Source organism: Eptatretus burgeri, chromosome 9 (genome assembly GCF_056783735.1).
Source record: "Eptatretus burgeri isolate ZD-2024b chromosome 9, Ebu_testis_v1, whole genome shotgun sequence".
Taxonomy (NCBI): domain Eukaryota; kingdom Metazoa; phylum Chordata; class Myxini; order Myxiniformes; family Myxinidae; genus Eptatretus; species Eptatretus burgeri.
The window spans coordinates 11,539,210-11,555,343 of NC_140969.1; the positions used below are offsets into that span (position 1 = coordinate 11,539,210).

General features: G+C 44.8%; 1 protein-coding gene across 8 annotated transcripts in view; it reads left to right on the forward strand.

The window, feature by feature from the left end:
- The window catches only part of POT1 (protection of telomeres 1), a 278,625-nt gene extending 262,807 nt beyond the window's left edge, over positions 1-15,818 (forward strand). For all 8 annotated transcript variants that reach the window (XM_085894077.1, XM_085894073.1, XM_085894076.1 and 5 more), the window contains 3 exons: positions 11,831-11,928; positions 12,116-12,224; positions 15,267-15,818. In XM_085894077.1, the coding sequence (XP_085750203.1) occupies positions 11,831-11,928; positions 12,116-12,224; positions 15,267-15,385 (326 nt within the window). In that variant the 3' untranslated portion in view covers positions 15,386-15,818. The remainder of the gene's footprint in view (positions 1-11,830; positions 11,929-12,115; positions 12,225-15,266) is intronic.
- The last annotated feature ends 316 nt before the right edge of the window (positions 15,819-16,134 follow it).

Genomic DNA, 16,134 nt, shown 5'->3' on the forward strand with positions numbered 1-16,134 from the left:
ACTGAGGCGAGTGATCTCACCGTGAAGGATGCATTCTACGCCACACTCGAGTCTGTGGTTGATCAGTGCCCCAGACGAGATACACTTCTAGTCTTGGGGGATTTCAATGCATCGACTGGAACTGATAGGGATGGTTATGAGGTGTGTGTTGGTCCCCATGGGTCAGGAACTATGAACCAGAATAGCACTAAGTTCCTTGACTTTGCAAGAAGTCATGGACTTAGGGTGGCTGGTTCATGGTTTCAGCGCCCACAAGCTCATCGCTGGACTTGGTATTCCAACGCTGGTGGTGTGGCAAAGGAGATTGACCATGTCCTCATTGACGGTCGTTGGAGGATGATCCAGAACTGCAGGGTCTACCGGAGTGCTCAGTTCCTCAATACTGACCACAGGCTTGTTGTAGCAACTCTAAAGCTGCACCTTAAATCCTGGAGAATGGTACCATCCCAGCCTAGGCTGGATGTTGCCAAGCTCAGGGATGAGAGAGTAGCTGAGGAGTTTGCGAACAGGCTGAGTGGACACTTGGGGGGTCTGGGTGCTTTGGGGGGTCCTGAAGAGTTGTGGAGCGCCTTCAAGACCACCGTCCTTGATGTTGCCGGTGGATGTCTTGGAGCTCACCGCAGGGCAAAGAAGAATTTTGTCCCTCAAGGGACACTGGATACCATTGACCAGAGTCGCAGGGCCAGGCTGAATGGCAGAGCTGAGCTGTTCAGGGAGCTGAGGCGTGAAACTGTACGTGCACTGAGGGTGGACAAGGAGGCCTATGTGCGAGGAATCTGTGAGGGGGTAGAGCATCACCTGTGGACAGGTGATTCTCGTCCCGCTTACAGGGGAATTCGCGCATTACGTTCATCCAAGCCCATCCCTCGGAGCACTGCAGTTCGAGCAGAGAGTGGTCGGCTCTTGACAGAGGAGTCTGAAGTGAAGGCCCGCTGGGCCGATTACTTTGAGCGGTTGTACCAGGCTGATCCCCCAGCTGTCGAGTTGGACGTCAAGGGTGTTACAATCCCTGTTGCTGACCCTCGAATCAACTGTGGTCCACCTTCGCTTGTGGAAACACGGGCTGCGGTGAACCAGTTGAAACGGGGCAAAGCTCCAGGGATCTGTGGCATCCATGCCGAACTTCTCAAGGCTGGTGGAAATGCTGCACTCATGTCGTTGCATGCAGTTTTGTGCTCTGCCTGGAACACAGGCATCATCCCAACCGACTGGAAGAGGGGCCTTGTTGTCCCTCTCTGGAAAGGGAAAGGTAATCGCCAAGACTGCAACAACTACCGAGGGGTGACGCTGCTCTCAGTGCCGGGCAAGGTCTTTGCTCGGATAATTCTTGATAGGGTTCACCACCATCTGCTTGAGCACCAGCGTCCAGAGCAGTCAGGCTTTACACCAAAGAGGTCAACGATTGACCGTATCCTTGCCCTTCGTGTCCTCACCGAACGCAGACAAGAGTTTCGGCAGGGGCTGCTTGCAGCCTATGTTGATCTCTGTAAAGCGTTCGATTCAGTGAATCAGGATGTCCTCTGGAGGATTCTTGGTCTTCGTGGGGTGCCACCAAAACTGATCGATCTGATGTCTGAACTCTACTCTGGTACTGAGAGTGCTGTGAAGTGTGGTGGTACCACCTCTGACTTATTTCCAGTTGTTACTGGAGTTCGTCAGGGATGTGTACTTGCCCCCACACTTTTCAGCACTTGTATGGACTGGATTTTAGGGAGGATGTCGGAGAGATCAAGTTGCGGTGCATCGTTTGGGAATGTCAAGATCTCGGACCTTGATTTTGCAGATGATGCAGTCATCTTTGCGGAGACTTTAGACATCCTTTTGGGGGCCCTCGAGGTGCTGAATGAGGAGTCGGAGCTGCTGGGATTACGGGTTTCTTGGGTCAAAACTAAGATCCAGGCTTTCGGTGACATCTTGGATGCTGCTGTCCTGTCTGTGTCTGTTTGTGGTGAGGATGTTGAGGTCGTGGAGAGATTCACTTACCTTGGCAGTGATATTCATGTCTCTGCTGGCTGCGAGTCAGAGGTCAATAGACGTCTGGGTCGGGCCTGGGGAGTCATGGATTCACTGGATCATGGGGTGTGGCGCTGCCGGTACCTGTGCGGGAGGACAAAAGTCCGAGTCTTTAGGTCCTTGGTACTTCCAGTCTTGCTCTATGGGTGCGAGACTTTGACTCTGACCAAGGATCTGAGACAGAGACTTAATTCCTTTGGTACCAGGTGTCTTCGGAGAATCCTTGGCTATCGCTGGTCGGATTTTGTGTCCAACGAGCGGTTGCTGAGAGAGACTCGGATGAGATTTGTTACCTGCATAGTCCGTGAGCGTCAGTTGCGGCTGTATGGACATGTGGCTCGTTTTCCGGACGCTGATCCTGCTCACCAGATTCTCTCAGCGAGGAAGTCTCATGAGTGGAGGAGGCCAGTGGGCCGACCACGTGCCTCATGGTTGCAGCAGGTTGACCATCATCTCAAGGAGATGGGGATGGGCCTGGCATCTGCCTGGGTGATGGCCAGACGGAGGCCCCTGGAGTACCGGCGGAAAGTGGACGCAGCGACGCGCTGTTCTGGCACATGCTCCCATACCTGACCTGACCTGAAAGAGGGATATTCCTGTGCCATGATATGCCCCTTGAGCGGTCGTGGAAGTAGGATTGTGGTCTATGTTATCAACTGCACTTGTGGTGAATAGACCATGGCATAAGTTTGCAGGACAAACAACATGTTCTGCTTCATATCTTGCACAAACTTCATTACCCAAATCCTTTGAAATGGTAAGTACTCTGTCATATGATACGGAGAGCCCAAGGTCATACATTCTGTCAATTAACTCACGCTTTCTTGTCCTGGCATGGATGAGGAGTCCGACGTAAGTAGGCAGGGGTGTCTCACGATCCATACTGTGGTAGTGAGAGGTGGATCCTTCACGATGTCGAATTATGACATTTTGGCGTATAAGCTGTGAGACAGTTAGTATCACCTGGGTATCAGTAGCATTGCTTGATTGCTGCACTATGTTTGATCCACCCATTATTATCCCAACGAGGGTCGTCAGAGACTTAGAAACTGATTGGTGTTGACACTCCTTGGAAAATTTCCCCATAAATACAGACTTTTCAAGCTTCAGAATGTCCTTACGAACAATTTCAGCTGCCTTTGCCAACACGATAGCCTCCTCGTCAAAGTCACTTTCAAATGCCCTCTTTAGTGCCAGTCCTATTGTTACGAATCCGGAAGCCATGTGCACACAGACAGCCAGAGTCCCCGTCATTCAGTTATTTTGATAAGTACGTGTTTATAGTTAGAATCCATCTCCTATGTCGAATGGGAATTTTGTGTGTGCGCTCCGAGTTATTTTTCGTTAGATTTTAACAACAACAACGCCACCGTCCCTCACTTGACTCAGTCGCCATTGCCCACATGTTTTTGGCTGAGGGCGTGGGCGGAGCCTCCATTGCTTCGGATCGAAGTTCCGCCCCAAGGAAGGGCATGGACCGTTTCTTCCAGCCAATGAGCCGAGGGCGAGCATCACACGCACGCCCCAGCCAATCGGGAGGCTGAGCACAAGTTGTCCGACAACCCCTCGTCCAATCAGGAGGCGAGGGGTGAGAAAAGAAACCGCTCCCACCTCAAAGGAAGAAAGAGACGAGAGGACGGCAGACAGGAGTGATCGAGGCGACTGCCTAGCAGACAGGAGTGATCGAGGCGACTGCCTAGCAGACAGGAGTGAGCGAGGCAACTGCCTAGCAGACAGGAGTGTTCGTGGCGATTGTGGTGCGGTCTGTGGTCGTGGTTCAGCGGTCTGCAGTCTTGGTGCTGACAAGGCCAAGGTCGTGGGTTCGAGTCACATCGTGGTGGTTCGGGTCGGTGTGACCGCACAACGCAGGACAGGTACCCCAGCCTGGCTCTACCGAACTAAAGACCCACGGGTCCAGTTTCGTGCGTGTGTGTGTGTGTGCGTGTGCGTGCGTGCGTGCGTGCGTGCGTGCGTGCGTGTCCGTGGCTCCGTATATTAAGTAGAATCGTTAAGTGCCTTGTAAATTGTACATTACATTTCTTTATTCGTGATAACTCTGTTCTGTGTCTCCCTTCCCCCATTATTGTAATAAATAAACCCCTGTTAAATGTTCCAGTTCGTTTTTCGTGTTTTCTTTCATTGGCCTAGCAAGGTGCGTATTGAGAAATAGTAAAGCCGTTCGTGCCGTAAATTGTTAATTTGGTCCGGCGCAGCTTTGGTAACTTCCGCTCGGTTACGCCGGATCCGAGTCGGTGATTGCAACTTGATTCGGACAAAATCGACTGAGGGTGTGGTTTCCCCGGTAGTTGGACGGCGTGAGTACTTAGGTAAATTGGAATTAGACAAGTGGACCCTACCTCATGCCGTCGAAATATTGGCGACCACGGTCCTCTAAGTCCATGGTTCTCAACCTTGGGGTCAAGGGGTCACGAGATTGTTTTTGGGGGTCGCGGGAAGGTTGTCAAAACAAATAAACAAACAAATATATTGTTATGAATTTGGGAATTTGATTGCACACAACATTCAGGTTCCTTTAGTCAGTTATGTCGATAAGTGCTTGTTCCCCAGATAGCTCACCTTCCATTGTTTAATGGGCAGAAATCGATTAGATGCGCTGTGATTTAATTTAATAGTTAGGGAGCAATCCCAACACAATGGAGCGCCCCTCCCCCTCTTCTGCGAAGAGAAAGAAGAGCCCTCCCGTCCTGAATCACGGGACATAAACAACTCCTTCCCACCCGCGGTTGTGCGGGCATGGGGGGATGAATCTGAAAAAAAAATGAAACTGAAAGCCCATTGAGAATCGTTGTTTTAAAGGGGAAAATGCAAAATGAGATGAATGATAACAGGCTACAAGCCTACAACAGGCATAACTGTTATAAGAACTGTGAATGAACCGAGAATAATAAGCCTGTATGGACACTGAAAGGTATTTGCACTGTGCTTAAAGCTGTTTTGCAGGCCCAGCTATATGAGAATGAATGATAATAGCCTATTGCCATCAGCTTGAAAAGCAGTCCTGTTGCCTCCTTCACAATGAGTTTTGCTGTCGGATCTTGAATAAAATTTAAAACTGTACTTAAAGCCAAATTGATTTAGTTTTTGTTTTGTTGTTTTGTTTTTTGTATATTTTTGGTCAGTAATGCAAGGTTTGTGTACGTCTGGTAGCTGTCATGTGTGATAGTAACCTCTGTCTGCAGAGGGTCGCTCAATCTTCCAGTCTGTGTCCTGTGCATAAATAGGCTACATACCGCTCTTTGCAATTACAGAAGCCTTTTTTTATGAATGTGGCTGGCTGTTTTTACTGTGTTATACATCAGAGTGTAAATAATTAATTTGTGATGCCAGTTTAGTTTAGTTCTGGTTAGTTTTAACAGCTGGCAGTACCTAGGCGTTGACCAATGTGCTCCAGGCACTGTGTTTCAAGTGCGAGTCGGGAGGGGGGTTGTGAACCCCAACTTAAATTTTTTGGGGGGTCGACGCTCCAAAAGGTTGAAAACCACTGCTCTCAGTGACCCGTGACCTTTCGGAGTTGTCCGAGAGTCACGACCTAAATTCCGGGTGTTCGGTGGGAGACGTCTCCACTGCTCCACCGAGTGGTCGTTTATCGCCACGGAACCCCGGTCCACAACACTATGTCATCCTGAAAAGCAAGAAGAACGTTCCTGCCTTGCTTTGTGGGCTTGTAAGTTTGGTATGTTGGCTAATATTCGTTATTTCAGTCTGGTTGAGTGTTCTCAAGTAGATGTGTTTGCTCCCAGGTCATTTAGTCTTGAAGTGTACATCTGATTTAAATCTGATAGTTTGAACACCGGTGCTCCGTCATTCTCCATGCTTTCTGCATGACAGTCTTCAATATACAAAAGCAGCTCTGCCAGGACAATGCCGTGCAGTTGTTTATCAGAAGAACTTTCTCCACTGTCGGAGCAATTCACTGACTCTACTTTCTTGTAGAGTGTTTTTCAGCAATTGCTGTGGTACATTGCATCTTGGGACATCATATTTCCAGCACTCAATTTTTGGCAACTAACATATGGTCTCGCACAATTTCCGCGCATCGCCAAACATTTCTGTCTTGTTTCTCCGTCGATGCCTTATAGAGTTTATCTGATTTTTCACCACAAAAGAAGCAAGTGTCTTGTGATGTTCTGGCTGCACCACCACTGCTGTAGCGAGTGACTTTCATTTTTGGCGAGTCACTCTTGGTTTCACACTCATCTCTTTTCCTGTTTTCTACCCATTGAAGTTTGGTATTGTTGTACTTATCCTTGCATTTTTTTGTGCCATTTAGCTGCATTAGACTTTCGAGTTGAAGCAACTCCTGTTCCATTGTCTAACCTTGATAAGTTTATATTATCTGGAATACTCTGAAGCTTTTTGAATCTTATCAAATTACCTGCAAGATTATCATAAAGTGCACCAATGTCAATATCAGTCCTCTTTGAATCAGCTGGGCATCGCAGTGGTTCTTTTGATGTCTTGACACAAAATGCATTTTGTCCAATCTATCGGCGATGATGATTCAGATCTTGAAGGAGTTTCTGGATGTTGTCTGGGGTTTAAAATCTTGAAGGATTTAGCCATTGTTGGTATTTTGATTACAACACTACCACCACAGCTTCTACAACTAACAACAGCATGCACTGTGATATGGAGATACTGATCTGAAAGAAGACAATGAATGGATGAATGCGTGCGCTATACACAGATTAACTGGAAGAACGTTAACTGTGATGCATAGTACAATTACCACATTACACGTTCATATGTTTGTCACCATTTTATCATGTAGCAGCCATTTTGAATTTGGCAGCCATTTTGAATTTGAAAGCCATCCTGGTTAAGAAATGAAGAACATGTGAAACGTAAGGAAAAAGTTAGTGACATTTCACATTTCTGGTCAATTTTCCAACCAATCAGGAAATATATTCATTTATATGGTTGTATTGGTAATTTCGCCCATGGCGGCAGCCATTTTGAAAATGACCACCATCTTGGAAAAAAATTCAGTTGGCCCCATGTCTAATATTGTTCAGTAGGTAAAACACTACAACTGTGCAAAGTTTCATGCTTTTCACCAAAAGTGCACAACACTTCCACCATTCTGCAGTACAAGTGCTGTCGATGCTTGTGTTGACTTTTGCAAAGACGCATTCTTACAGTGCAGGGCGTGGCCGTGGCTTTTACGGGCGGCCGTTGCTTGGATTTATCTCAGGAATAAGAGAGAAAGAGTAGGAATGAAGTTAGAGATATAATCAGACCTAACTCTGAGATCCACACCACTTGTCCCGTTTGACCCATTGGACATGAGGGAAAGGTCTATATGTATATGTATATTAATGAAATAACTGTCTGGGGACCACTGTATGATGGATGCCATTGCCTTGGAGGGATGCGGTTCCCAGATCCACAACAATATGTACATACGCATGAAATACATAAAAACGACAAACGCAAAGATTGCCCTTTCAACAGAGTTCTCAGAAAGAGGAATTCAAGTGGGAAATTAGTGAAATTCAATTGAAAAAATATATCAAGGCACAGAACACAAAATGTCGATCTATGCTCTATCCCTTCACAACCAGATCACGGCAAACACGTGGTCGGATGGACCTTCTTGTTTTCCTACATGTATCGATGTCGAAGTTGGGGATGGATTCTATTAGGAGATCGCACAAAAGGTTAAACAAAGCGATATCCTGTAAAAATAAAATTGCACATTTTCAGCGGATGAGACACTTCCCGAGGTAGCAACCGCACGGCACCGCAGGGTGCAACACAGGTGGAAACGTAGTCTGTTTAATCGATGTTCCCTTGAGAGCATGGATACTTCACCGAAACGAACAACCAAGCAGCTTGGAGAGCGCCCGCCAAGTGGCTAAAGCACTCAAGCAAGCACTCCAACGAAACGATTGTTAAGAAACAGCTAGTTTGGCACGTGATTAGCAACACATTTAACATACACCTCCCGGAGACACCCGAAATGTCAAGCCACAAATGATGACGTCTCCGGATGTTCATAAGCATTGCAATGTGCCCAGCGATATTTTTTTTTTTTTTTAAGCTATGATGAACAGGCATTCGATAATATGAGTGAGGAAAGTGAAAACAACTCTCAGTGAGAAATCGTTGTGGCCTGTTCCAAGTCAAGGTAAGGTTGAGCAGGCCAAAAAACATGGCTGCTTCAGACCCCAGCAAGGTTACCCAGGAAGCACCTGAAGACCCCAGATAACGAGGTGGTGGAGGATCACCTAATGAAGGATATAATTAAATAAGGCCGTTAATTATCCTCAAAGGGGGTGTTTTAATTAACCCAAACACCCAATATTCACTCTTGCACTTCCTTGGAGTTTTCTTAGTATGCATGCAAAGTTTCAGGCTCTTAGGGTTTATAGTTTTGGAGTTCTGGAGGAGACACACTTACACACACACACTGACACACACACACACACACACACACACACACACACACACACACACACACACACACACACACACACACACACACACACACTGCCTTTTATTAGTATAGTATAGTATATATATATATATATATATATATATATATATATATATATATATATATATATTGTTATGGATTCAGCGGTGGCGGGATTCGCACCCGACTCTTGACCCCAGTGTTAAGGATTCGGACGACTGATGTCAACCACCGCCGTCTCCGGGGTTATAACGCCGGCTGGCTCAGCACAATTCTCGGGTCACGCGCCTCAGATCACGATACCAAAATACACCTGTGCCTTGCCAGCTGGGGGAATAACCCCCGGCTACAGACTGGATTTGTCAGAGACCGAGCGGAGTCTCCCAGTCCGTAGCCCGTTTGGGTTTTATATTCAAATCGAGCGGATCGTTCCTCGGCGTGGCACGAGTTAATTCAAAGCAGCAACTTCATACGAATCAGCCAGATTTATTGGGGATACATCAGGGAACATAACACAAGCAAAGCATTCACGACAATGTTATAATTAATCTGTAACCCGTTCTTAACTAGGGAGCTACGGATTACGGGTTTTGAAAGGGGCCCTAACGAGATAAACCTTAAACAACATGCAGACAAGACATGGACAGCATGCAGACAAGACACAGAGTACTTGGTGATGCTTCATGGACGAGAGAAAAAGTGTCGGAGGCACGAATGTGGCTCCTGACAAGCCGATGTTAACCGATTCGAGCACCCAGCTCGAACACGCCGCGTGGCAAAATGGCATTGTCCTTTTTCTTCTCCCGGCACCACTTGCGCACACAGCCTCAGCGCGTTCTGACCCCGCGAAATGTCGATGGCACAAGACCATCAGATCAATGGTGGGTTTCAGCTGGTTTCTCACAAGGTCCAGTATACAAGTCTCGGCCTGGCCTGTTCACCAGACAAGGCCAAAACGGGGTGTTGGGCTCCGCAGGCAGATCGATGGGACCACAAGACGTGTCGAGACGTGTCGGGCCGTGCCGTGAGTAAGGACAGAGGCTCCGTGTTTAGATGCAGGTTGAACCTGTCGATCACCTCTTCATAAAGTCGATCGCCGACTCACAGCAGTCAGCTCCTCTCGACGCAGATTGCAGCCTGCCATTAGTCGTTTCTATACAGCAGAAATCCTCACTCGACACTCGGGCTCAGTTACTCCCTCGGCAGATGGCAGACTTGACCCTCAGGTTCAGTCCCCTCCTTGCCTTTCTTTCGGCTCGCTCTTTACGAAAAGCCGATCGCAAAAACCCTCATGCAGTTTCTCCTACTGCCGATCACTCAATTCGACCCTCGTCGTTTCTCTGTTGCCTTCCCGGCGCTCGCTCGCCTCGAAGCAGACTGCCCAACTCGGCACTCTCAGTTTTACCACCTTTTCTTTTGGGGCGCGCCCCTCCACGAAGCCGACAGACACTCCTCCCTTAAGTTTCACTTCCTTCTCTAGGCCACCCCCTCTCAGCCGACTGGGCGGGGCCTCGTCCAGAGAGGGGAAGGAAGAAGAAGAAGAACCTCTCGGTACACCACCACTGTACGAATAATAAACAGCCTCTTATATCTCCCGACACACATGTAACGTCCATTTACCGAACAACCTGGCTAAACATGCATTTAATGGGGGATCTGGGCTAATCCTATATTTAATAGCACACTAAGGGCCATTTCCGCAACAATATATAATTAAATATATTGTATATAATACACATTCATTCATATATATATATATATATATATATATATATATATAAATATATATATATATATATATATATATATATATATATATATATATATTACACACCTATACTGTTTACATGCTGTATTACACACACACACACACACACACACACACACACACACACACACACACACACACACACACACACACACACACACACACACACACACACACACACACACACACACACACACACACCCGGTAGAAACATCGCCACCTTTGGTGGTAGCTGGTATTGCAAATCATATTCCTTTACCCTGACCTCTGCCACCGAAGGTGTGTGGAGGTTATGTTTTCACCCGTCTGTTTATTTGTTTTTCTGTCTGCCTGTGTGAACAGCATATCTCAAAAAGTTGTCAAAATATTTAGACAAACTTTGGTGGACAGGTTCAGTGTGTGACAAGAAAAAATTGTTTAGATTTTGGTGAGAATCCGAATACGAGAATTTTTTTTTATTTTTCATGTGATTCTTTCACCATTGAGAGATTGCACCAAAAACGATGCGTCACATGATATTTCAAAAAGTTGTGGGCGGATTCGGACAAAACTTGGTGGATGAGTGTAGTCGGTGACAAGAATCGGCCGATTCGATTTTGGACGTCCGGATCCAGATCTGGCCTATCAGTGGTATACAAAGCGTAAACTGTTCAGCCTGGCGGAAGTAAGTGCTCTACCGAGTTCCGTTCTAGTCTTCATCATAATATAATAGAACTTTCTCAAAATTATGATCATGGAGTATAATATGTTGTGATCAATCAAATTTCTTTGAAAAATGGCAAAAAATATATTGTGCATGTTTCAAGTTTCGAGCAGGTAGTGCAATGAACTCCTGGGGAAAAAATACAAACGGTCGACTTCGGAGACTCAGAGCAGACACGCGAGCTCTTTTTCTTTCTTATTTTAATAATAATTTTCTTGTGGGCTTTTAGGATTAAATTTTCGCTGAACAATCTTGGTAAGATATCTCAAAGTGCTTATAAATTGGAACCCACTAAAATGACTGAAGTTTGGTTTTGAGCAAGTTAAATTGCAGGTTACAAAATTCTGAACCCAACTAGAACGGCACTCAGTAGAGTGCATACCGCTGCCAGGCTGAACAGTTTATGTTTTGTATCCCAATGATGGGACTGATCTGCATCCGGACCTGAACCAAAATCAAATCGGCTTGTGCTTTTCACCTACGCAAGCTGTTACGTGAATACATCCACAACTTTTTGAAATTTCGTGCTTTATATCATTGTTGTCCCGATCTCTCATTTGTGAAGAATCACGAAAAAACACAAATTCTCGTTTCTGGATTCGGATTTGGATCATCATCAAAATCAAATTATTTTGTCCTTGTCACACACCCAACATGTCCACCAAGTTTAATCCAAATCCATCCTTAACTTTTTGAGATATCCTGCTCACAGACAAACATGTGATAACATAATCTTTGTCTATCTTCAGTGATGATGGTAATTGGTTACAACTACCATGTGAAAAGTTTATTGGAAGATAATTTTTGCCTTCAGCTAACCTTGGAATTCACTTTTAACCTGGATTACGGCAGCTTGATGTGCATCTCATGTGTCATAATGAAGAAAATCCCTGTCTGTCAACCACAGCCCTCGGACTCCAGCCGTTGCGCTACGTGTATATGCTGCAGCTGACTCTGGAGGATGCAACGGGAAAACTTCAAGCTTTTCTCTGCAAAGAGCAGGCGGTAAGTGCTTGCTCATTGTGAGATTTCATTTTATTATCATTTTGGACATGCAGGTATATTGCAGTCACGACAGTTCGACAGTTCAGTGGGAGGAAAGCATTGTCATCATGTGTACAAGTTTTATTTTCTTTGGTCTTAATATCCTTCCTTGATCTTTTCCGCTGCTTCGTTACACACATTATACCAGGAGCGGTTTTTTGGAGGCCTGTCAGCCGATCTGGCTGTTACAGACAGTACTTTGCAGGCCCAAGTCCAGGAAGTAATGGACAAGTTTTGTCCACCAGAGGGCACTGCAGGTAAGCGTTGAGCAACCAGTCACTTAGTGTTTGCCTTTTTCTTTATTACATTTCTCCAAGATTCACTTCGTATTGAGTTCCCATCTGCATTTATTTATGATTACCATCATGTCATGGTGAAATTGAGTGATCACCAAAGTTATGGAGAAAAAGCTCAGACTGTGATATTATTTATTACGGACTCGGTTCACGGAAGCAGATGATGCCGGCGATGCTTCCTCTTGTGAACTCAATCGTCGTTCTGATCCCATTTTATCAGAGACTGTCACGTGACGGCCTGATTCTACATCTGTACTCCATGAGGCTTTGTTATTCGGCACTAGATAGGAAGACTTTTGCTGTCACTGGCCCTCAGAGATGTATTTCTGTCACAAAGACAATCACTAAGATTCACTTTGATAGGAAACATTCCAGCTCGAGACTTTATGAGGAACCTGGAGAAAGTGAAAAGTGAGAAACGAAAATGTAGGGAATGGTGCACATCAAGATGAGTCACAAATGTAAAGCGGAGTATTGATGTTTGTTCACATTGCTCATCTTGTTCCTCTGAAAAACATTCTGTCACTAAGATATTTGCGAATGCTCTCGATGAACAAATTGTTTTTTGGAAGATTTAGATGGTTGACAAAACTGACTGAATTGATCATTGTTTTATCCCTTTCTTTCTTGGCCTCTGAGCATCAACAGAGAACATTTTGTTTATGGCAAAATGCAAGTGGAAGGTGTACCTTTTTCGGGTGTGTCCAACATACCTTTGTCTATTTTTGTGCAGAGATGCTGCCAATTGTTCATCGGATTACTGTTAGTTATGCAGAAACAAATTCCTCTCCCTGCGCAAATGTGTCAGATAATGAACGTTGTGGTTAAGAGTATAAATGCCTGAAGAAAATCATGAAATTGTACAGTTCTACACGCACACGCACAGATGCATGCACACTTATACGCATGCACACACACTTACAGACTTGCACATTTACATGTACGGATGAATGTACGCATGCACACTTACACACATGCACATACACATACACATGCGCACTTGTACACACAAGTACGCATGTACACACACTTACCCATATGGACATTTACATGCACATATGCATGCTCACTGACACGTACACATGTACAAACACGTAAACATGCACACACACTTACACATGGACATGTGCATGCTCACTTGCACACATACACATGCACAGTTGCACACACACACATACACACACACTTACACACATGCACATTTACATGCACAGCCGCACGCACACATGCACACTTGCATGTACACATACACTTGTACACATGTATGAACACATGCACACTTGTACACATGTACATACACTTGTACACGCAGGCACACTTGTGCACATGCACGTACGCACACACACTGATATATATATATATAATATATGTATATATATGTATATATATGTATATATATGTATATATATGTATATATATGTATATATATGTATATATATGTATATATATATATATATATATATATATATATATATATATAAGCCTGGTGTTGGCTTAGTGGTTAGGGTGGCGGCTTGGGATCCCAGTGTCCTGAGTTCAAGCCCCGTTGGCTGCTGAATTAACACCAGGGGGTTGACTCAGCCTGTCATCCTTCCGAGGTCGGCGAAATGAGTGCCAGTGTACTGGTCCCGGTGTATGCCCCGGTTAGAATAGGTGTACCATATCCCTGTGTGTCGTAAGAGGCGACCAGGGTTGGCGTCAGGAAGGGCATCCGGCCATAAAACATTGCCTCAAGAAAAAGCCAAACCCCTGCACAGCAGGGAAAAATGGCTGTAAAAACGGTCATTTTATTTTATATATATATATATATATATATATATATATATATATATATGTATATGTATATGTATATATATATATATATATTTCTTCTTCTTCTTTCGGCTGCTCCCGTTTGGGGTCGCCACAGCGGATCATCTGTATGATCCGCATAGTGATTTGGCACATGTTTTACGCCGGATGCCCTTCCTGACGCAACCCTGGTCGCCTCTTACGACACAGGGATATGGTACACCTATTTTAACCGGGGTATACACCGGCCCAGTACACTGGTACTCATTTCGCCGACCTCAGAAGGATGACAGGCTGAGTCACCCTGGTGTATTAATTCAGTGGCCCAACGGGGCTTTAACTCAGGACCTTTTGGATCCCAAGCCGCTGCCCTAACCACTGCGCTAACACCAGGCATATATATATATACATATATATATATATATATATATATATATATATATATATATATATATATATATATATATATATATATATATATATATATATATATATATATGTATATATACACACTCCCGATGGGAAGTGGTAATAGTCCTGCAGCGTAGTCTGATATTTTAGATCAATTGTTCAAATTTGCATAAAAGCACCAAAATTGGTACACATGTAGAAGAATGTATTCCAAACAATTCTAGATATGGAGCCACTCGAGATTGTGCCTTGTGGTGGTCAGCTTTGGCTGACCAAGGCACAATCTCGAGTGGCTCCAAATCTAGAATTGTTCGGAATACATTATTCTACACGTGTACCAATTTTGGTGCTTTATGCATATTTGAACAATTGGTTTGCTATGCTGCAGTACTATAATGTACAAAATGTGTTGTACATGTTGTAAATGATGTGATACGATAATAAGCAAAACACCGGATGTAGAAGTTTGTGAGTCACACATCAAAACTCACCACTCCTAAAGAAAGACGTGGCCATCAACTCGAGGAAAATTGTGGTTATAATTTGGGACCCTCGCCATGCTTTGTAAAACGAACTCATCAGGGGAGAGCATCATATTATACTGGTTCATGTTATGTCCATGTATGGATAATACTGTGTATGAGACGTCCAGATGGAAGGAGAGTCAAATAACCCGCCATGTTTGCTTGCTCTATATGTAGTGTCTCTAATACAACTGTTCAAAGTCACTTTAACCTCCAGTTTTATTTCCTCGTGTGTTTAAATAAAATATCTCTCATTCCTCCTATGATTCTCTCCCAGGAAAGCATCCTTGGTTTGACTGCACTTTGAAGTCGATTCATATTCCAGGTGAACCACCAGACAAAAGAATGTGTTTCCACATTTTCGACGTGGTGCCTGTTGATGACGACGATCTATGAAGGTGGTGTCCTCAAGTTCCTATGAAGAACATATTGTTGAAAGGGCTGATTATTATCGTGCCCTCCTTGGCCAGCTCAGTTGTGAGCACGAGCACACTCGTCGATTACTGTACTGTTCCTTTCATCCGAATCCTCTTTTCGTTTTCTTTCCCCCACGATGTTTGCTAATATAAGCATTTAAACAGGTTCACATCAGAGGGGCTGTTTCCACCTGCTCCATTCTTGTGAGATTGCCAAAACATATGTCTTGTCAAACGAATGGCTGACGTGTGTGTGCCTGCGGATTGCAGATGTTTGCACTTGGCCAGAAAAGTTGTCTGTTTCAGAGTAGGAAGGCAAAGGCCTCCATCGGTTGGTTTGCGAATGAGATATTTTGGTTTGAGGTGAGTTTTCTGAAATGTAAAATTCAATAAAGCATTTTTATTTACATCTACCTTTGGCAACCTCTTTGTATAATTGTTAGTCATCAGCAAAAAGCATCCATCTGTCCAGCACTGGTGTTAACGAGACAGCCCCCTCCCTGGGAGAATATTTGGCCCACTTTCTTTTCTCTTTTCCAACCACAAAACGTTTGCACCACACCTGGAAGACCAAAGCGGATGTGCTTGCAAAATTTTAATTTCAATAATTTGTCACACCAAAAGGGAAAGTCTTACTTCCTCATTTTGGCCATTTTTATTCCTCCGCTGACAAAGTCGCCGGAGTCATGTTTTCAGGTTGTCCGTCCGTGTGTCCGTCCATGATAGGTT